Source organism: Diabrotica undecimpunctata, chromosome 3 (genome assembly GCF_040954645.1).
Source record: "Diabrotica undecimpunctata isolate CICGRU chromosome 3, icDiaUnde3, whole genome shotgun sequence".
Lineage (NCBI taxonomy): Eukaryota > Metazoa > Arthropoda > Insecta > Coleoptera > Chrysomelidae > Diabrotica > Diabrotica undecimpunctata.
Window position 1 is genome coordinate 21,037,654 of NC_092805.1, and position 24,205 is coordinate 21,061,858.

Below are 24,205 nucleotides of genomic sequence, written 5' to 3' on the forward strand. Positions count from 1 at the left end.
AGCTATAATCTTGTGGGATTTTAATACCAAAATAGGGAAGTTTGATGAGAGTACTGTAAGAGTTATTAGAAAATTTCCGTCTCCTAGATTTCTGTATGCAAGATAGTCTACGTATCACCCGCAAACCAGTATCAACTGCAAAACATACTCTGGTGCAGACTGAGGAAGTGATCAACTTCCGACATTGAGTATAATATAATAGGATATAATAAGATATATAATAATTTTCTAACGGACATCAATAGTAAAAGAAGAATCAAACAAATTCACTATACAAAAAGAAAATAACAACTTACTTCCCTTTATGGATGTGTTAAATCCAAAAGATGATACAGGATATTTAAATAAAGTTCACAAATAGAAAATAGAAACCAATCCATACCTATAGATGTTTAAATTATCACAAAAACCACAACAAAAACATCAAAGAGGTAGTTATGGAATGATTATATAACAGAGCCCAAAATACTTGTTCCAAGAAAAATTTATAAACAACTAATTTCACAAGATTAAAGAAAGGAAACAGCAAAATACCATAAGTAATCCAGAAACGTTCACATGAAGGAATTTAAAGATAAAAAAATACCATATGTGAAGGGTTTATGAAAAAAACTAAAAATAACAGGAAATAAATACAACATCACAATAACATTCAAAACAACCAATATACTAAGATCTATTCTGTCCAAAACCAAAGACAACAACACGCAAGAGAGATCAAAGAACTTCTGTTTTTCTTTAAATTCCATCTTCTATCGAAGGCTGCAGACCTTGTTGACAAGGAGACGTAATATCGCCAAAGCTTTTCAACCTAGCCCTAGAAGACGTCTTCAAAACTACAAATTGGTCAACCTATGGCATTAACGTTAATGGCAACATGTTAAACCACCTCAGATTCACTGACGACATAGTGATTATAGCGAGCACATTCGAGGAACTGAAAATTATGATGAGGGAACAAGCAGCCAGCTCCCAATACGTCGGCCTAAAAATGAATATGAAAAAAACAAAAATAATGACAAACACAGATGACCCCAGACGTATAGCAACTTGTCAAAGCAAGAGTTGCTTTGACAAAGTCCTCGTAGACATACCGTCTCAGGACTCGCAACTAATGTAGAGTCATATGTCGCCCTGTTACCAATCCAACGGTAACTTTAACATCTTAACTGTAAATTAGACATAATGTAGATCAAATCTTATTTAATAATTTTTAAAGGGTTTTTACCCACATATTTAGTGGCTACATCCATGTATTAACTTGACACTGATGATGGAATATTTATTCCGAAAACGTTTTGTCAATGCAACATAGCCCAACTGGGTTTTTTATATACCTTTTTATAAAGGATTTTATCCAAAATTTTTAAAATATGGTATACAGCCAAATACAGGAACTTTGTTTCCTTGTAGATGGTATTTATTATACGGCGATCTCTGCTGTCTAGACCAATTGAATATTTTCATCAGTTCGTCATGTTTTATTCTATCGAACGCTTTTTGGTAATCAACAAAACAGACATATATATCACAATTCACATCTCTATATCTTTGAAAGAGAACTTGTATTGCAAAAAGTGCCTCTCGAGTACCCAATGCATCCCTGAAGCCCAATTGTGTGTTTGTTATGTGTTCTTCACACTTTCGAAGAATCGGACACAGGGCGCTAAAAACAATTCAAAATTATAATTACATTTAAATTGTTCACAGCTCCAATTTAATTCTTACTAAACTTGATGTTATAACCATGCATTTTGTCTTTTTTAGGGAAATTAACATGTAAATTTTCTGGTGAATATATTATATTGGGGCAGCAAGTGATCTTGCGAGAAACCGGCGTACGAATTACTGTGTGTTGCATTAATCCGAAGAGATCGTGTCCTTCGAAGACAGTAGACTGTTATTTCTTTCTGAGGGATTCATGCAGAGCTGGAGAAAACTGTAGATTCCGAAATACTGGGCCTTCATGTAAAGTTGCTGATCGGAACGTTCAGATCTAAGAGAGGGGCAGTGTAACGAAATAGCCCATCTCCGATGCGTAGTACATGTCACAGTTCTTAGAACTATGGATCTAGAATATTCGATCGTTGGCATTCTCGATGCGCTTTCGACGTGAAGGATAGAGGTGAACTACTCCAGAATATTCTAGTACATAATAACTTGTATATATATATATATATATATATAAATATATATATATATATCGATGATATAAGTAACGATGATATTAAGTTTTTAGTTGATAAGATATAATCGTGATATAAACTTATAAATAAATATATTTATATAAATTAGAACCGCTCGTTTTATTGAAACACGCTATAGGTATGTCACTAATTAACTAAAAACTATAATAAAAACGTATTGTAATTAACTGTCTTTTTTATTTCAATTACTTAAATATTCATACATATTCGTTTTTTTCTGCTTTCAAAAAGTCTCTCCTAAAGGTCGTACAATTAACTCAGTTATCTGTAAAGAAAAAATATTTGAGATAAATAATAGAACTAAAGTTTTGTGTTTATGTTTAATTGGTAGATGTTATCAGTTATGTATTTAATAGATCGCCTTGTTTAATCGATGAGATTCAATGTCTAAGTGTATATAATTTTCCTAATAGCTATGTATTAAGTACATAAAAATTAATCTCTATTTATATAATTATGAACTTAAGAACGGTTTTATCGATTTCAGTCAAGTTTCTTAATGTTTTTTTTTGTTTTTTTTTTTAATTAATCTACTTTTTATCTTTTATTATTTTAAATCTTATAAATGATTAAACAATCAAATTAAGATGAAATAAAAAATATGATGAAATTGTAAAGAAAATAGTAAAAGCAAAAATTTTATTTTCCCTGACAAACAGTTCTATATTATACTCCCTTGGATTAGCGTCGCTAAAATGGCATTCTTTACGTCTATTTAATACATGTGTCCGGTTTTAGATTGAGGTTAATTTTTTGTCATTATAAATAAATTTTATATAGATATCGCCAATTCGGATGACTATAATTTGCATATTCTGGCACATCTAGGATCTAGCCATTGTGCAGGAACCGCCTTTAAAGTAGGTGATTGGTCTGGGTAACTGAGAGTAGCGCACACTTATCATATATACATATACATATATATATATATATATATATATATATATATATATATATATATATATATATATATATATTATTGTGATATTTAAAGTCTTGGTGCGCCAAGCAATAATTAGCTAATTAATTTTTTTGATTAATTAAAATTATTTAAATGATATGATTATGACTCTATCACAATTTTTAATTCTTTTATCTCAGGGTTAAATTCGTGCTTCAATATCTATGCTATTACATGTGCAAGGTAAGGTCCAAAGAATACCGGAATAATAAAAAACACATATGATCTAACACTATATATTGAAATAAAAATAATGAAATAATTCACACTCAAAAGTTTTCAATAAACAAATCTCATATAATGATTCTCAAAATTTTGTTCTACGTACGTGAACAATCAAAATTAATGGTACAAACAATATTAATTGAAATCTCAAAATCCCAAACTATTCTAACTCTCCTAATCAAAATATTTATATCCTTTCTAAATTAAGTGTAAAAATTGTGTTATCAATAAAAGAAAAAACTGCAGAAAACAAAAATATCTCTCTCTGATGATGAGTGGTCCAAATCCTTGTTCCTTGTAGACTATATTATCTCCTCTCAACCGCTCCCTATGTAATCAGCAATCTTACAACAGATTGTTGCAAGTATATCGTCCTTAATGATCTCCTTCAAAAGCACAAATCATTCAAATTATGATAGCCTTTCTCCTCTCGATAAACTGAATCTCTCGTTGGCCCGAGTGAAAAATGACTCTTGGAATATCTTCTCTTTACGATAAACTGAATCTCTCGTTGGCCTGAACAGTGACTCTTGGAATATAAGTAGAAAAATATGACTTACAATATTTTGCTTCTTCAGCTTCTGTCAGATACACTAACTCCCCAAAAACTCACTAACATTCAACACTACTGCTTGCTACTTCTCGGGAACCGCCAGAGAACAATCACTGTTCGTCTTACAGACTTGGAAAACCAACTGATTATCTTTTCTCTCTCCTCAATCTAGCTAAACTTTCATTCCTACATACCTATCCCACCTTTTTCAATCTCCGCCAATCAAAACTCGTCACAATTCCCCCATTTTTTCATTTCGATAACAAACAAATTTTTACCTATAATTATAAAATTTCCTAAAACTTATTTACAAATAATATTTTTCTATAATTCTTAAAAACTAACAAAAACCTCTTTCTAAAATCTCTTCTATTGTCTTTAATCACTGCATTAATGTATTTGGAAAACCCGGTTCAATTGTCTTTGGATTTCACTTAAAATTATGCGGGTCACTCAAGTATAACAAAGAAATAATTCATGCATAGCTTACATTTGTTTAGTACAGGTAATCCAAGAATTTAATAACTTTCCTTCTTTGAAATGTTTGTTGGTTATTATCCTACTTATCTGAATTATTTTAATGTTTTTTGAACTTTGAAATATTTTAATCAACCCAATATTTTTCTCGATTTTACATATCATAACAATATATATATATATATATATATATATATATATATATATATATATATATATATATATATATATATAAACAACACAGTTTATTAGGGCTGCAGTCGTAGGTTTGGCCGGGATGTTATAGAAACACTCTTTTGACTTTTGGTCGAGCTTTCGGAATTCTTTTATTCCTTCTTCAAAACACTGTAATTAGAAGAAAGTGTAAATATTTACAACATATCTCAAATTGTCATTACAACTTACTAGTCGTTGAGATTATTTTTGTAAAGCTACGACACTCAACATTAAAAACACACATATAAAATATAACATTTAAAATAATTGGAAAGGTAAAATTTTGTTAGTGACATCTTTTCATGGTGTGTTTTGGACTGATCCATAGAGAACAGAAAAAAAAAACAAAAATAGTGTGATTAAAGAGTAATTAGGAGTTCTTGCTATTATATTAATGGAAGTAGTATATTAGTAACTTTACAAAAATAATCTCAACGACTAGTAAGTTGTAATGACAATTTGAGATATGTTGTAAATATTTACACTTTCTTCTAATTACAGTGTCTTGAAGAAGGAATAAAAGAATTCCGAAAGCTCGACCAAAAGTCAAAAGAGTGTTTCTATAACATCCCGGCCAAACGTACTGACTGCAGCCCTAATAAACTGTGTTGTTTGTTTATTTCGACAGTCAATAATATCCAGTATTTCTTATATATATATATATATATATATATATATATATATATATATATATATATATATATATATATATATATAAATATATATATATATATATATATATATATATATATAAATATATATATATATATATATAAATATATATACATATATATATATATATAAATATATATATATATATATATATATATATATATATATAAATATATCGAGAAAAGGAGTACGACCGTCAATCCAAAATAAACTAAGGTACACTCGAAGAGTGGTGGGTTTTTCGGTCAAAGTGGAGAAATAAAAGACAAAGAAGGTGGCTACTTCATCTATTTATTGAAGACGTTTCGCTTTCTGCTCAGAAAGCATCATCAGTTCATCTAAAAAGAACAATATGAAACCAAACATCCATAGAGAAGTTACAACAAAAGTGTGTTACCTTACAAAGACATGTAGCAGTCAAAGATCATACGAATGCACTTCCAACAAATTTATTTAGTAAATTAGATTTTAATTTTAACTTTAGGTAACATTATAACTTATAATGTTACCTAAAGTTATAACTTATAACTTATAATGTTACCTAAAGTTAAAATTAAAATCTAATTTACTAAATAAATTTGTTGGAAGTGCATTCGTATGATCTTTTTAGTTCTTTACACTTTAAAATTAACCTTAATGTTTTTTACTTAAGTTTTTATAATAACTTTTTAATACATGTATTTTTATCACATGTTCTTTTGGCTGTGCTAATTTTGTTAAATTGCAAACTATACCTAGTTTCAATTAATTATTTTATACAACGTTAACTCTGAATGTCCAGTTTCGTAAGTTTTTTCATTTTGTTAACACCATTGACTGCTACATGTCTTTGTAAGGTAACACACTTTTGTTGTAACTTCTCTATGGATGTTTGGTTTCATATTGTTCTTTTTAGATGAACTGATGATGCTTTCTGAGCAGAAAGCGAAACGTCTTCAATAAATAGATGAAGTAGCCACCTTCTTTGTCTTTTATTTCTCCACTTTGACCGAAAAACCCACCACTCATCGAGTGTACCTTAGTTTATATAAATATATATATATACAAATATATATATATATATATATATATATATATATATATATTTATATATATATATATATATATATATATATATTTAGTGGATTTTCTTGGGCTTAGGTTCATAAAAAAATTTGATTTGAATCGGCTCCCATTTTGGAGTGATTATAAAGAGGAATATGGTTCCTTTCGAGTTACCAGCATCTTGTTCTGTAGAAATACAGGAACCGTAAAACGGCACTGAGGTCTCAATCTGTCTCTGTCGCCAGTCTCTTAGCATCAACGCGCGTGTTTGTTTAGCTGTTAAGCTGTTTTTCAATTTTGATGGCTTCACGAATGATTCTGGATTTTAAGGAGCGGATGGGAGCGATGGTTTTTGCTTTTTCAAAATCTATTTTGTGGACTGTCTGAATATGATACGATAAATACGGTTATGTATTCGTCGGTTTGTCTATCCTATGCATGTACGTGTGCAACTAGAACAAGGTATCTCGTAGACATCATGGTCTTCATTGGGGATTTGGTCTTTTACGGATCTGATGAGATTGGACAACTTGGAGTGAGAAGTGCAGATTGTTTTGATGTTCAGAGGATTAAGAATTCTACTCATCTTGTCAGTGACATCTTTGATAAAAGGTAGAAAGATTTTGGGTTGATCAGGCGGAAAGGTTTATTTTTGGATGGAATGGGGTTTAGATGTTTTGAATGCTCCTATTAATTTGGATTTTATAGTAGCCGTTTTGTAGCAAACTCTGTTATGAAAGAAGAACCAGAAACCTTGTGTAACATCAATTAAAAAATAAAACTCGGAATAAGAAGAAATTTATCTACAATACCTTATGGTATATCCATAAGCTCTAAGTGAAGCAACCTAAATTAAATGTAGTAATTTTAATTTGTTAATAGTACCTGCACTTTTGGTGGTGTAGATAAGACAAAAACAACTGTTTCAGCAATATTTTTCGGTTCCAGTATTGCCACTTCACTACCACCTTCAGCAAATACTTGAATATTTTCTCTAACGTTATCTGCCATGGGTGTGTCAGTGAGACTTGGACTTAAAGTCTTAAACAAAAGAAAAATAATTTAAGATCTATTCGAATAAAATGCTATATAAGGTCATGTTAACACTATAAGATATATTAACAATTTCAATTAGTAAGTAAACACATGTAAACGTGGTGCAAATTACCAATGAGAAAGAATGGAGTATTTTTTACTTAAAAAAAATAGCAAATATCAAAAACTGCTATACTTCTGCAAGTCTTAATTATCGTCTAGGTCAAAGTTACTCCATCCATTTATACTTGAGAAATAGAGATATAAATCACGAGCTGTGTACACACAAAAAATAAATTAAGCTATACCCGAAAAAAAAGTTTTATTGATAGTTATAGACACGTGATAAAACCGGTCATTTTGTTTTTTCTCCGAGTGCCTAGCGCCTTCTTAAAAAAGCTTTTAAAATCTCTTTGTCAAACTTTTATTGAGAGTTTTATCAATCAAGAGTTGATGTAATTTCGATGGATGCTTTTTTTCTGCAAAATTTTCGATGAGTTTAAAATCTGGCATAATATCAGGCAAATATGTCTTACCTTGTGGGGGCTGCCCGTTGGGCTTAGCCAAAGTAGGCGTTGCCTACCCTGTTTAAATGTACAATAATAAATAATTTACTAATATAAAATAGTTAATTCAAAATTAAAAAAATTAAAAAGCTATTTTTTATATTTTCCTCAAAGTTAATTATTTTACCCTCATCGTAGGAGTAAAAGGCAGGTCATATTTTCGCCTGAAAATGGAATAAGACGAATATATTAAGGTCCCTTAAGCTAGCGGGGACACATGAGCGGAATCCAATTTAACCTACTTAATATTTTTTCACCAATTTTTCACTAATTTATTACCACCCTAATAATTTTTCACCACCAAACCAACCTTAAGGGGAGCGATTCTGCTGGCTTAAGGTTCAAGCTAGCAGAATTAAAAAAAAAGCTTTTTGTTGATGGCATATTTTTTCACCAATTTTTCACTAATTTATTACCACCCTAATAATTTTTCACCACCAAACCACCCTTAATGGGAGCGATTCTGCTGGCTAAGGTTTAAGCTAGCAGAATTCAAAAAAAAACTTTTTGTTGATGGCATATTTTTTCACCCATTTTTCACTAATTTATTACCACCCTAATATTTTTTCACCGCCAAATCACCCTTAATGGGAAAGATTCTGCTGGCTTAAGGTTCAAGCTAGCAGAATTCAAAAAAAAAACTTTTTGTTGATGGCATATTTTTTCATCCATTTTTCACTAATTTATTACCACCCTAATATTTTTTCACCATCAAACCACCCTTAAGGGGAGCGATTCTGCTGGCTTACGGTTCAACCTAGCAGAATTAAAAAAAATATTTATGATATACCACAGTGTTCTGCTAGGTTTTTACGAATTTATTACAACTTTAGTAATTTTTCACCCCTTACTACCCCTTTAACAAAAATTAAATAAATTTGTTTTTTCAAAAATACTTCAATACTTTGACACGGTGTGTGTGTGTGAAAAACACTTCTGTTGTAATAATTGGTATATTTAATTAAAAAATACTACTTATCTATTACTTATTAATTACTTATTAAAAGTACTACAAATTTCACTGAAGATGAACTGATAAGTCCGAAAACGTTTTGAACTTAATCCTTTAGGATTTTTAAAATTTAATTAAATATACCAATCACAACAGTGTTTTACTTCAATGTTCGAGTTTTTTAACTACCGCCAACTCACGGGAATGATCCCTTTTTAAGTTGTAAAATTTTGTTAAAAAATAGGCAATGTACAAAACAACAATATTGCAATGTTTAGCATATAAAAAAGTTGGTGAAGTTGGTGTTTGTGTAAATTCTAGCATTTAAAGATGTAAACTACTTTCCTTATTTGAATTTCTAGTATTTATGGGAATTATCTTCCACACTGACACATACGGATTTCAAGATTGGACGGTTATTGGAAAACAGATCCACTATTTAACTTAAAATCTTTTTTGCAGAACATCGGAAGAGATCTTTTTCTTATAATTTTAAGCTGCTTAATCTTCATCCATAATCCAATGGGACCGAATGTTATTCCTGAAGATCGGTTTTATAGAATAAGAACAGTTATAGACTTTTTAATAATAAAATGACTGCTCTGCGTTATCCAGTAAAAGAATTATCGCTAGATGAATCGATATTAACGTGGAAAGTTAGACTTAGTTTTAAACAATATACTAAACAAAAGACATAAAAGACGATATCAAGGTTAGAATTAATTCGTAAATTAATTTATAAAAAAGCAAAGAAAGACGGAATATCGCACGCGAACATTTACCTATAAATAATTGCTAATAAATCGGACAAACGCGAAACGAAAACGAAAAGATGCAGAGTATGTCCTATCCTAAAAATAAGAAAAAACCCAATTTATGAGTGTGTGGATTGTGCCGAGAAACCAGATCTCTCCGTGGGCGATTCTTTCAAACATTTCCATAAACAAAATAAATAAGTTAATATTTTTTTGACCTTTAATTTTTACCTATATTCAACTGACAATGAATGAAAAATCGACAAAAAATTAAAATACAAATATATTTAAATTTTTAAAATGCTGCTAATATTAATTTATTTTACTACGCAAATAATCTATATCAGCTGTTCTGACCAACCGGTAATTTCGGTCTCATTTGAATATAAATACTTAAAATATTTATATCCTTAAATGTTTTCCAATATAAATTCTTTATGTTATACACCTAATCTTAAAATTATGTTTTGTCCAATTGTTAATACTCTTCTTATTTAAATAATATTAAATGCCTAAATTATTTTTCAAATTTTCATCTACCTAATGAATACAAATCTTTTAACAATAGGTGCGCACGGTCCCGACGACCCTCCTTTACAATCAGATAAATAATGTAATAGACGTAATAAAATTATTTCAATTTGAATATTTCTTACCTGGTAATTTATTCTGTGAAATATAAAAATTCCATTGTATTTACTAAAACTCAACTTGATTTCAGTTATTTTATATTCATAAAAGGGACTAACGATTCGATTTCGCTTAGCCATGTAATACGACTCGAATCAGAGTCAATTTTTTAAAACAGGTAAAATTTATAGTTTTTGGAATACATCATATTTTTAATATTTAAACATTGAAAAAATAAATATTAGTTAGTATAGAATAACATTTGAAAATGTTTTTCAATTAGGGTAGTTGAGAAAAACATGACTAGGCTGGTAAAAATATAGTAAAATTCTAGCAGAGCACTCTTGTGTTTTCAAAAAGATTTTTTATTCACCTAGCGTCAATGTGTATCTTGTTGAATGTTTCCCATTAACTGAGGCTTAGGGGGTCAAAAATTATAAGGGTGGATCAAATTTAGTAAAAACCAGGCAAGCAATTTATATTTTCAATTACAAGTAGAATACAGTAAAATTATAAAAATAGATTTTTTATCACCTTAAATTTTAACGTAGTAGAATTATTGACTTCTCATAGAGGGTAGTTGAAGGGTGAAAAATTACTAGGATAGTAATGTATTAGTACAAATCTAGCATAATACTGTAGTATCTCATATTTCCGAAAAGATTTGCTTTGCATTCAACCAGCGTAAATGTGTAGATGGTGGAATTGGTGAAGTTGGTTAACATTTAGTAAAAACTAAATAGAGAGTTTCTTATTTTATTTATAAATAGTATTTAGTAAAATTATAAAACAAAACTTTTTCACCTTTAATTTAAACGTAGCAGAACTATTGACTTCCACTAAGAGTTAGTCGAGAGATAAAAAATTACTAAGTTGGTAATAAATTCGTAAAAACTTAGCAAAACACTGTGGTATATCATAAATAATTTTTTTTAATTACGCTGGCTCGAATATTAAGCTAGCAGGAACGTTTCCAAATAAGATTGGTTTAGAGATGGAAACTTATCAGGGTAAAAATACTTTTTTATGTCAGTTATAAGTAGAGGATAGTGAAATTGTAAAAAAAGATTTTTTTCACGTTAAATTTTAACCCAACAGAATTATTGACTTATCACATAAATTCGTAAAAACCTAGCAAAACACTGTGGTATATTATAAATATGTTTTTTCAATTCTGCTAGCTTGAACCGCAAGCCAGCAGAATGGCTCCCCTTAAGGGTGGTTTAATGGTGAAACAATATTAGGGTGGAAATAATTTAGTGAAAAATGAGTGAAAAAATATGCCATCAACAAAAAGTTTTTTTTTTGAATTCTGCCATCTTGAACCTTAAGCCAGAAGAACCGCTCCCATTAAGGGTGGTTTGGTGGTGAAAAATTATTAGGGTGGTAATAAATTAGTGAAAAATGGGTGAAAAAATATGTCATCAACAAAAAGTTTTTTTTTGAATTCTGCTAGCTTGAACCTTAAGCCAGCAGAATCGCTCCCATTAAGGGAGGTTTGCTGGTGAAAAATTATTAGGGTGGTAATAAATTAGTGAAAAATTGGTGAAAAAATATGCCATCAACAAAAAGTTTTTTTTTTGAATTCTGCTAGCTTGAACCTTAAGCCAGCAGAATCGCTCCCCTTAAGGTTGGTTTGGTGGTGAAAAATTATTAGGGTGGTAATAAATTAGTGAAAAATTGGTGAAAAAATATGCCATCAACAAAAAGATTTTTTATTTTATTATTCTGCTAGCTTGAACCTTAAGCCAGCAGAATCGCTCCCATTAAGGGTGGTTTGGTGGTGAAAAATTATTAGGGTGGTAATAAATTAGTGAAAAATGGGTGAAAAAATATGACATCAACAAAAAGTTTCTTTTTTGAATTCTGCTAGCTTGAATCTTAAGCCAGCAGAATCGCTCCCCTTAAGGTTGATTTGGTGGTGAAAAATTATTAGGGTGGTAATAAATTAGTGAAAAATGGGTGAAAAAATATTACGTAGGTTAAATTGGATTCCGCTCATGTGTCCCCGCTAGCTTAAGGGTCCTAATATATTATGTCTCTCTGACTTACGCTTAAGCATAAGCAACACAATCTACAATCTACAAGCTGTGAATTGTGAATATTTCGACAGGCGACCCGATCGGCCGCCTCCGATGAGTTTCGGAAAGTTTCGTTGTAATTATAACGATAACACTTGTTCTTAGGAAGTTTAAAGGATTTGTTTATATTGGGTCTGTTTTGTCAAGTGCTAATGAAATTATAATAGGAAAAATACAGTTAAGATTTGATTTCACGTATAGTGCATCTGTATATCCGCTTATACGTATTTCACCCTAATAGGGATCATCAGAGACGACTATTCACAGACGCTCTGAACGTGAAAATTATTCTTTCCTGTCTTGGGAAGCAACTCTAACATTGCTTCGTATGGACTCAAATAGCGACATCTGACAATAAATCCGTAAACTAATTTTTCGAAACCAAATTCAGATTTATGCTTTAATCTATGCCTTCTAAGAATTGCAAGGCAAAACAGACGTTGTTAAAGATGTTATTAGAGACATGGGGAATCTAAAATTGCATTCCACAACGTATCTCCTCAACTAAGCAAAAATCCTTAGCTATATGATTACAAAAATAAATTGACTGCCCAATGTTACGATGGAGCAAGTGTGATGGCCGGCTCTTTAGCATAATAGCATCATAAAAAAGCATAAAAAAGCTTTTTTTAGACATTGTTGTGCTCATAGATTAAATTTAGTTTTGCAAGACGGCTCAAAATGTATTAGAAATTGTAGGATATTTTTTTCAACGATTACATAAATTCTGGTTTTTTTAATCATTTGGCGAAGAGAACATTTATTCTAAATCCAATTCTAAATCGAAGCATCCCAACAAATTGTGAAACTAGATGAACTTTGAAGTCGAAAATTTTAAGCGTTGTTAATTCAAAATGGAATGAATTAATTTCAGTGTTCAAGCAAATTATCGAAGACGAAAATTCGGGAGCCGAATTTATAAATGGTGCTCGAGGATATTTAGAACATTTTAAAAATTTTGAGTTTGCTTTTCTTTGCCTTTATAATAAAATATTCAATATAACTTAATTATATAACCTAATTATTATAACATATTGTACAAAATTTTACAACTAAAATGTTGTAAAACATTTTTATACACAAAATACAAAAAATATAACAAAAATGGTACTTCAGTACCCCAAAAAAATATTCTTTTTAGCTTTTTCACTTTTTAGATCGGCCGGCATTCTAAGCTTTTCAAGCAAATATTGACATCTGGCTGATGGTTTATCTCACAATCCAATTTGATGACTAATTTTTTTTATTTTTATAACAATTAAGGTATAAATAGGTTAAAAAAATAAATTTTAATTTATTTGGTGACAAAAGTGTTTTACCAATAAAATTACTACACTAAAAATAAAGTTATGTTACAGGATTGTGCGGGAAATGTCGGATATTTAGAAAATACCTTTGTAAAGAAAAAATGAGTTTGGAAATTAAACAAAATTAAATTTAGTTACACTTGTACCTTCTGGTTGCTAAAAAATTCAAAGATTTAAAAAATAATTAACGTATTGCCAATAAAAAATTCTAAAAAAAAATGGTGCGTGTTCGCACCATTGGTGCTAGATCGGTTAATTATAGATTAACTATAGCAATTAGTAATATGTCCTTATTTTAATAATTGTATACAATATTGTTTTGTTTGTGTCAATGGTCATTGTAGCCGACGCACATTCATGTAAATAAAAAATATCTATCATTTTTAGATATGACACAAACATCATTATTCAAAACAATCTTACTAAATAATTTTTGATGCAGCGTTTGTGATGTATATCGACAATTTTCCACAGAGGCTTTGAATGTTCTTCTGTCGTTCCCAACAACGTTCTTGTGTCAACCGGGTTTTTCAGCATATACAACTACAAAAACAAAGTTCCGCAATAGATTGGATGTCGACCAGGCATGAAAACTCCCTTTCTTCGATCAAGCCTGACATTACCCAGTTGATGAGGAATAAAAAACAATTTTATGCCTTCCATTAACTAACTTACTACTTATTTAGTAAGTTTTACTATATCTACTTTTTTCTGTATGATTTTTAATAAAAAATACACATATAACTGGTTTTGCTATTAGTTTAGGAGTTTAGGGTTCCGTTAAAAATTTAGTTTTTAAAATGATTTCACCACCAAAAAAGTATGAAAACCGATGTTCTAGACCATTTCAGATTTAAAAAGTTCTTTGACATTGATGAATTGTAAAATTATTTTGACAATTTTCTTGGTTCAGATGTTATAAGTGAACAACTAAGTAAAAAGAAGAAAAATATGTGAAATACTTACGCTGACTTTAATTCTCTTCTTTAAATGTGCTAATTCGTTTCGGAGCATTTCGGCAATAACTCTACTAGCATGTTTACTGGCAGGATACATATTGGCGTTTTGAAAGGTAGGTATTATGTGACCTAAAAAACTGTTTATATTTATAATGTGTCCATCAATGTTGTTTTCTTGCATAGATTTTAGCGCTTCTCGTGTAGCAATACAAAGTCCGATAACATTAACTTGGAAAACCTCTGTCCAACTTTTGGTATCGCTTTCACTTATAAGACCTAGAATTAATTAAATATTTAGAAATATGCATGTACCACATTGGAGATAATGAAAAGAGTTGCACGTTTTATATTACTTAATGAAAAAAATTGTAAAAAATAACTTGTGTCATTATCGCCAATCCATATATTCCAAGCTCTTTTAGTTATACAATTTAAAAAAAGGAGTATATTGAAGTTATCCTGTTATAAGAAAATAAGCTATATTATTATAAATAATTCTTTTATTTACATTAATCCTACAAAAATCAATAACTTACATATCACTACCCAAAACAATATCAACAATGTACCTAAATCTGAATATTATCCTTCTTTTTAAGTGCAATCTCCTATAAGAATATTAGTCATAGTCATAGTCATACTTTATTGATCCTTTAAGACATTCAAAATAAATGTATAGGATACGTCACTACAGAATTTAGTATAAAAAAATATTAATGTGTATAATACAATATTCACAGTGTAAAAAAAATTGACAAAACATAAAATATATAAAATAACATTTTTACAAGTAAAATATGAAGCTACTGCAGTTTGTCCTCAAGATATTCATTTATAGAGTAATATGCTTTTCTTAAGAGTAAATCTTTAACATTTTTTTAAATTTAGAGATAAGTGGTATGTATTTCTTTCACAGTTTTTGGCAAATGATTTTATAAGGTCAGTCCCATATATCTGAAGCAATTTTGAAATTTGGATGTTCTGTGTTTAGGAACTCATAAAGATTCAGCACTTCTTGTATTGTAATAGTGATTGTCTGAATTTACTGGAAATGTATTGATTTCCTCTTTGACATAAAGTAAACATTTATAGATATATAGGCAGTAGAAAGTTAAAATTTGATGTTTAATAAAAACTGGTTTACAAGACTGTTGATAATCCAAATTAAAAATTTTACAGATTTTTGAAGTTATACTTCTATACGCGCGCTCCACGTTGGAAATTTGTATGGGAGTGAATCTGTGAAATAATTACATATGTAAGATAATGAGTAAGAGAGAGACAGAAGATATATTTTCTCTCTCTTCCTCTCTCGAATATAAAAAGGTTCCCTTTGTATATATATTTAATATTATATATATATATATATATATATATATATATATATATATATATATATATATATATATATATCATATATATACATATAATATTATATACATATATAATAAAATATTTATTAATATTATTATTTATGTGATATGTTTTGTATTATTTAATAAATGTTCATAATTATATTAGTCTTTTGTATTTCAAAATAATAATCTCAATAAATCACTGTATGACCCAGAACTGTCAATTTTGAAATACGTTTGTGTCATGTCCTCGGTAGTATAGTAGTCAGTATCCCAGCCTGTTACGCGAAAGACCGGGGTTCGAATAAAAAAGGGGAGGACTTTTTTATTAATATTATTACATGGTAAATTAAACACATGCGTAAGTAGAAAAGTTATGTATATTATTGTCATTTTTAAATACTTATGAATATTGCATTTTAATTTGTATTGTATTATTATATTGAATTATGTTGCAGTGTATTGTATTGTATTTTTATATTAATATCAAAATAAACAATAAATTTTCCTGCGGAGTATGTGTAAAAAAAATTTTGCATTCAACTCCTTTCATGCATATAAAAAAATAAAAATATATATTTTCATCAAAATATTGATTCAATCCTTCATTTATTATACTCCTATAACAGGTCAAATGTTGTTTATAAATTGTTAGTAAGTTGTTATTAATTCTGTTTCTCTTTCTGCTATGTCTTACCTATAGCATTACATATGTAATGATTGTGCAGATTGACTCCCAAATAAATTTGTAACGGCGAATGCGTGTATAGAAGTGTAACTTCTACCGGCAGTCCCACTGGACTGCCACACCCGTTTTTTTTTTGGTTAATGAACACTTTGTTACTATCTACTGAGTTCCCCCACAAAATTACATTATAGCACATGTATCTGTAAGCAAGGCTATAATAAACGTTCATTAATGCCGAGATGGGTAGTGTGTTTCTAATTCTAGATATAGCATAAAAAGCTTTATTCAGTTTCATGTTCATTGAATTCACTTGCTCTGACCATTTGAGATTACAATCAATGAATACACCCAAAAACTTTGTAGAGTGAGTGGAAGATAACATATTGTTTCTATCATGGATGGTTAAGATATAGTCATATTTAGATGAGTTGTATGAATGAAAATAAATAATTTGCGTCTTGTCAATGTTTAATATTAGTCTGTTGGTATTACCCCAGCGTATAAAGCAGTCAACAACAGTCTTCATTGTCATTTTTAATTCCTCGAGTGTACGTGCAGAGGCTATTAACGAGGTATCATCAGCAAACATTGATATTATAAGTGCCCTTATGTGATCTAGTAGGTCATTAATAAAAAGTAGGAATAATAATGGTCCCAGCACGGATCCCTGTGGTACTCCTTTATTTGTCGTGTATGGTTCTAAGCTTGATTCTTTCATCTTAACAACACTCTTCCTGTCACTTAAGAAATTTATTATCCATTCTAGAAATATCCCTCTAAAACCAACGTTATATTATTTATTGCGAATAAATGTTATGTCTAAGCAGTCAAAAGCTCGTGATAGATCAAAAAATAGTCCTGCCACGTGGTTTCTACTATCTAATTCATCATAAATACGCTCAAACAAGCTGCATGCAGCCATGAGTGTTGACTTTTTTGATCTAAAGCCGTGTTGGGTTGGAGTTAATAAATTGTATTCTTCTATAAAATTTAACATTCTGTTGTATACAACCTTCTCTATTACTTTTGAAATTATGCTAAGGACAGATACTGGTCTATAATTTGAAATATCATGAGGGTCATTCTTTTTGAAGATTGGAATAACTTTTGCCATTTTAAATATGGATGGAAATTGGCTGGTTGTTATTGAGAGATTAACTAAATGGGTTAAAGGAATCGAGATATGATCACTTATCAGTTTTATTATTTTTACAGATATGTTATCAGTACCAGTACTAGGCTTATTTTTTAGTTGATCGATTGTATTTTTTATTTCAATTGGAGTTACGGGTAAAAAGAAAAATGTTTTCTTACACAATTTTGAGGCAGTACAAGAAGAAGGTAACGATGTGCCAAAATGAGTTTGAAGATTGTATTCTGTAATTGTAGCAAAATATGAGGCAAACGAATTAGCAATATCACAAGACTTGGTAATAATTTTATTAACATAATGTAGAATAATATCAGACCTGTTCTTTTGCCTACCAGTTTCAATGTTTACTAAATTCCAAATTGTGGTTTGGTATATTGTAAGATTGATTAATTAAGTCACTATGAAAGTTTTTTTTTAGTATTTATTAATAGAGAATTATATTCTTTTTTTGCCTGTTTATAGGTATCTTGAGACTCGAGACTCCCTATATTTTTTGCTATCCAGTGTAGATTTTTTAGTTTTTCACTAGCGTGTCTTACCTCATTTGTTACCCATGTAGCCTTATTTGTTTTGTGTGCTTTATACCGTGTTTTTATTGGACAATATAAATTTAGATTGTAATCTAAAATGCTAACAAATGAATTTGTGGCATATTCAGCATTCAATTGTGAATAAACTTCATCAAAAACTGTAGAAGAAATCCCTGCTTTAAACATCAGCATATTTTCATTTGACATATCCCTGTAACTGATGAGTTTTTTATCTTTTTTCGATACTTTATTGGCTTGCAAATTTACACTAAGTGAAAATACTTTATGGTCACTGAAGTGTCCCTAGAACACATTTGATTTATAAAGATGTGGTTCGATATTTATCAATATGTAGTTCAATTTTGTAGATGATGTTTTACCCACTTTATCTACGAAAACTCTTGTAGGAGCCTTAGATGTGACTCTCAAATTATAACTTACTAAAAACTCGTTAAAAGATTGCTTATTATTAGACATGACAAGATAATCAATGTTTAGATCCCCACAAATATAAATATCATGATATGACTTACTGCATAGCTAAAATATATTATGTAATTTACACAGAAAACTCTGAACTTCTCCTGATGGCGAACGATAAACACTAATAACACAAATTTTCCTATTGGCTATAAACAGAGAAATCGCACAGCACTCACACACCATTTCTTCACTAAAGTTAGAGACATCTAATGTTTTGAATTTAATATCAGTTTTGATGTAGATGATGGATCCTCCATGGATATGGAACTTTCGACAAAAATAAGAGGCGATGTTGTATCGATTCAGGGTCATAAATTGGATGTTATAATATTGTCTATTACTATGGCACTCATCACCTTTGATACTGCTATTCTAAACATCTCAACAGATTTATAGTTATATATGTAGTATCTACGTCGTCTTCATATCCTTCTTCTGTATAATGTAGTTCGTCTGTAGTTTTCTAGTTGTTTGTTATCGCCCTTTTTGAATAATGTAATTAGCTCGCTTATCCTCCATTCTTCTGGTATTTTATTGTGTCGTATAATCTTGTTATACCGCACATACATTAAGTAGCAAATTTCGAAGTGGTAGACAGATCTGTATACTTTAGCTCCCTGATAACCAACAATGGCGATTGCTTCTCAGAAATCAAGCGTACACTAGCAATGGTCCGAACCGCAACAGCTAAACCGATTAGAATATGGAAAGACTGAACAATAACAAGGAGTACTAAGCTCATGTTGATCAATGCCCTTATTTTACGATTGCTACATACGCAGCTGATACTTGAATTCCCAAAAAAATCGTTAGTAGTAAGATCGAAGCCTTCTTCGATACTAGTAAAAACCTTTTATAGATCCACCGAAATGTGGAAGGTCCACCTAATTTACTTCAGCCACATATGTGAAAGAACGGGGACCATGGAACTATTAGTAGTAGCAGGAAAGGTAGAAGGCCGAAGACCAAGAGGAAGATCTCCAACACCATGGCAGACCAAATGATGTCTTTGGTGGAAAAGTCCATATGGCACAGAATCGCTGCCAATGGAGGCAGCAAGCTAACAATATTTAGAGTGTCTTGACATATATGGGCAACTAGTTGTCGCTGAATAACATGATTGCTAGTAGTAATTTCTAACGACTCAGCGATTTTTGGACATATGAGATGACTTGGACGACTCACGACGTTATCGTTTCGACGGGGCCGTCGTTAAAACTTTACACATCGCTGAAATGAACGACAAAGAGATGCTCATCTATATTTAACAATATAAATATGTCGCCGAGAAGTGGCTTAGGAAACGTTCATGTGTTTTAGCTCTTAGCGCCGAAGATGCCATTCTCTTCGATGATACTGTCATATTCGTCGAGACGCATATTTTCTACCCTCTCAAACACATCCTAACAAAAGTTAAGTGAGCTTTTCACGAATTAATAACATTTAATGAGTTGCACCAGGTTATTGTTTTATTTATTAAAAAAGCTATTTTCAATACGTCATCTAATGTATATGACAAAAATAAGAATACTTAGATGGATAAGTGCAATAACAATAAAGTTTAAAATTATAAACGGATACTTATATTAGGCAATTGATACCAAAATGTAAGTTTCGAAGCCAAGATGATAAGAGTAGGTTGAGATAAATCACTCAATTTGAAGAATTGTCGAGTTTTAAGTGAATGTAAGGCGTAGGAGAGAAAGACCAAAGAGGACCTAAGAGAAGACGCTTAAGCAGAACATGTCTGTGAATGAATAACTCTGCGATAGTGGCAAAGAGAATTATAAAAAGAATAAACGGTTATTTTTAAAAACAGTCTAAACATTTAATAATAATATAGACTACATAAAATATAAAATTCGTTGAAAATAACAAATCGCCGAAACGTTTGAAAATTAATAAATGTACAACTACTTACCTAAGTTTGCAACAGCAGCATTATTAATCAATACGTGTATAGGACCCACGTTGTCCCTTATCCATGAGAACGCCGTTAAAATCGCATCTTCCTTTGCTATATCAGTTTGAAACACATATAATTTTCCTCCTTTTTTCGATGAAAGTGAATCTGCCAATGAATGCAGTTTTTGTTTATTTCTTGCAAGACCTACAACCTATAACATATATTTTTATATAAGTGGGAAAATAATGTATACGTACACACACACACACACACACACACACACACACACACACACCCACACACACACACCCACACACATACATACACATAGCGAGAGAGAGAGAGAGAGAGAGAGAGAGAGAGAGAGAGAGAGAGAGAGAGAGAGACGGAGAGAGATAAACATAAGTATGCATCTATACTGTCGTAGACACATACTTCTTCTATTTCTTCTTTTTTTGTAATGACATGCCTTTCTGTTTTTCAATGTGCTTCCATTAAGTTATCATTCCATCGTTTTCGTGTTACCACTGATCGCCTTCTTATTGCGGAAACGTCTCTCGGAGTCTTTACTTCTCTATTTGTTGTCATTCTGCCTTTCATTTTTGTTCCTGTTTCACTGTTACTGTTCAATTTTACCTTGAAACGTGCAATAAGAAAAATATCATCGCAGCTGACAGAATATTTTGGCAATCAAGGTTAAAAACTGGTGTTGTTCTTGCTGATGAAATAGACACAGTGGCTCATTCTACAACAGACGTGCGAGAGGTGTTATCGTTTTATATTTTTTCTAAATATTTATACCTACACTATCAGAGGACTACCTTGTGTTTTTCCGCTGGACCCCGTCTTATTAAAAAAATCTCCGTTATCACTGAAGCTAAAGCTTATTGTGTTTGCTGCCCATTGGTGTTTGCTACACACAGTCTAGAATTTTTGTATCCTGCAGAAGTTTATGCAGGTTTTTGCTTGGTGTGTCTTAAATATACAAGGGTCTCCTCTTAATTACCCATACAGTTTTGGTCTTTTACGGTCCAGCACGTCGCAGCCACATAATACACTGTTTCACAGTTTCTAGTTACTTATGACATAGTCTGCAGTTAAGGTCTCCATTGTAAATGTATATTTTATTCAGAAATTCTCTTATTGGTGCATGCACGAACAACATTCCTGTTACTGTTCTCAATTTGTTCCTGATCATGTGAAACAGTTCCTCTGTTCTTTTTTTACATGGTTCACCAATGAAGATTTTTTCATATGTGGATCTACTCTTTCTCAAGAGTTCCCTTATTATTTCTTTTTACACATCGCAGTATCGCATATGTGAAGTTCCTACCCAAGGCAATGCTTTCGTTTTTTCTTAGATTTTTAGAGTATATTCAGGCTCTCACACCCTCTGTAGTTTTGGATCCATCTGTATACCAGATCTAACCACCCTGTTGATTAGGGTAATCCTTGTTTTTACATACATTCCTGTCTGGAGTAGGTACTGTATATTGTGACGGGTAGCTCTTTTAGACAGTCGAATGCCTTTCATCTCCTCTAGCGTACATCAATGGAGGAGGATCTTGAAGTGGGGATGCGTGTGTACGAAGCGCTGACGGTACCAAGGCGATTCATAGCGTTACACTCCCTTCTTTTTGAAAAAAAAGTATCATACCTTTTTTGTGGCGTGGAGCTTATAACGTCGTGATCCCATTTACCCTTCGTGGCGACTTGATTTTTATTTTTCTGCCATTGTTGCAGATCACCCGAAATTTTGGTCCCCTTTGCACCAGTTCTTTCGGGACGATTTCCGATAAGTCGAAATTGTTTCCTAGTTGTGGCTCCCCGGGAGGCGTCATTGTTGCGGTTTCAGGTCCTGTCGGTCTGTGATCAGCGCGGCGCTTCCTTGGTGGTGACGGTGGCGTACCAAATAACTGTTGAAACTTGTTGAGGATGCGTTTGCCTTCCTTCCCTGGCGTGACAGGCAGCTCAGGTTTCTCTGGTATTCCTAGTGGGCTCGTCTGTTCAGGAATGTCTAGTATGTCTTCTGAACTGAGTTCTGTTTTCAGAATTCGCTGTCTGGTTTTGCTCTTGCTTTCTATTTCTGATTTGCTCCTGTAGTTGTAGCGAATATCCTCTGGGATAGAAAGCTTAATTAAAATCTTCGTTGAAGTTTGTCCATGACTTCCAATTTCTGTTGTTGTTTCTGTACCATAACAACTCATGGTCCTTTAGCAACTCTGGAAGTATTCTTAGAAGATTTTGTTTATCGATCTCGTAGACTAGGCTTAATTCGTCTATCCTTTCTATAAAGTCTAGATTCTTTAAAGGGATTGACTTTTGGCATCGTATCTGTAGGTTCTCTGAGATCTTTTAACTAAGTGTCTTAGCCTTGATCTTAGATATTCGGCGGTTCCTTTGGAATCTAAGCCTACCAATAATACATGCAAGTCTTTGCACTTTGCTGCGTTTGGCTTTTGCAGCTGTTTGAAGTGTCTTAGTCCACCACATCGTCGCTGCATAGGTAATTGAAGGTTTGATCACCCTGGTATATACCCAGTGCATCCGGTTTTAATCCCCATTTCTCCCCATGCATACGCCTAACCCTCATAAGTGTTGTAACTGTACTGCTTGTTATTTTTTATAATTGCCGGTTCCAGTTGAGTTTTGAGTCTAATAGTGTAACTTCGAGATACTTTACCTCTTTCTTTGGCTAAGTCCCTACAGCTTTAGAGGACGTAATTCCCCTGGATTCCGTCTGCGAGTGAAGGCGATTATAATGGATTTGTGGGAACTTTGTGGGGATATCTAGCCGCTCTCTATAAGACTACCTTCTGTTGTTAATTAAAATGCTCTAATCGACCCCTGAGCTAGAAGAGTGTTAAATTATTTTTTTCAATTAATATACTTAATGATTCTCGCTGTTTGCGAATCCTAAATAATGCCAAAAAATATATAATACGAATAATATTGCAACGCAAGAAAGATGAAAAGACTAAATTGTTTCAATTAATAAAAGTGTTATTAAAAAATAATAAAAACCAATAATAATAGTGTAACTTTGTACCTTCATACCCTCCTCTACGAGGCGTTCAGCAATTGCTTTCCCAATTCCAGAACTAGCTCCTGTCACTACTGCCACTTTACCTACCCATTTATCATCTAGGATAACAACCATTCTCAACTGATTAAAAAGCTGGTGTAAATATCTAACCTTCGGTTATACTGCGTGGCAATATATACAACAATTTTAACATTTCTTTAAGTTATAATTAAACGTTAAATACCGTAAAAAAAAATTGATGGAGTAATTTTTTAGGATGGAGTAATTAAATTAATTATCAAAGAGCGTTAAACACGTGCCCTTCTATTCTCGTGTAAAATGTGAGAGAAATATTCAATAAAAAATAGCGGTGAGCAATAAAAAGCTTTAACATTGTAAATTACAGGGTGATATTGAAATCATTC

At 31.3% G+C, this 24,205-nt stretch overlaps 1 protein-coding gene across 2 annotated transcripts; it reads right to left on the reverse strand.

The window, feature by feature from the left end:
* Nucleotides 1-2,364: 2,364 nt before the first annotated feature.
* Nucleotides 2,365-23,987, reverse strand: LOC140435509 (farnesol dehydrogenase-like). Of its 2 annotated transcripts, none has more exons than XM_072524250.1 (5): nt 23,805-23,987; nt 20,771-20,966; nt 14,648-14,769; nt 7,241-7,396; nt 2,365-2,472 (listed from the first exon to the last, which is right to left on the reverse strand). In XM_072524250.1, exons 1-5 carry the CDS (start codon nt 23,913-23,915, stop codon nt 2,431-2,433), a joined length of 627 nt encoding a protein of 208 aa, XP_072380351.1. In that variant the 5' UTR covers nt 23,916-23,987; the 3' UTR covers nt 2,365-2,430. The 2 variants fall into 2 exon arrangements, with proteins under 2 accessions (XP_072380351.1, XP_072380350.1); XM_072524249.1 differs by having other exon boundaries at nt 14,648-14,916; nt 23,805-23,982.
* Nucleotides 23,988-24,205: the final 218 nt, after the last annotated feature.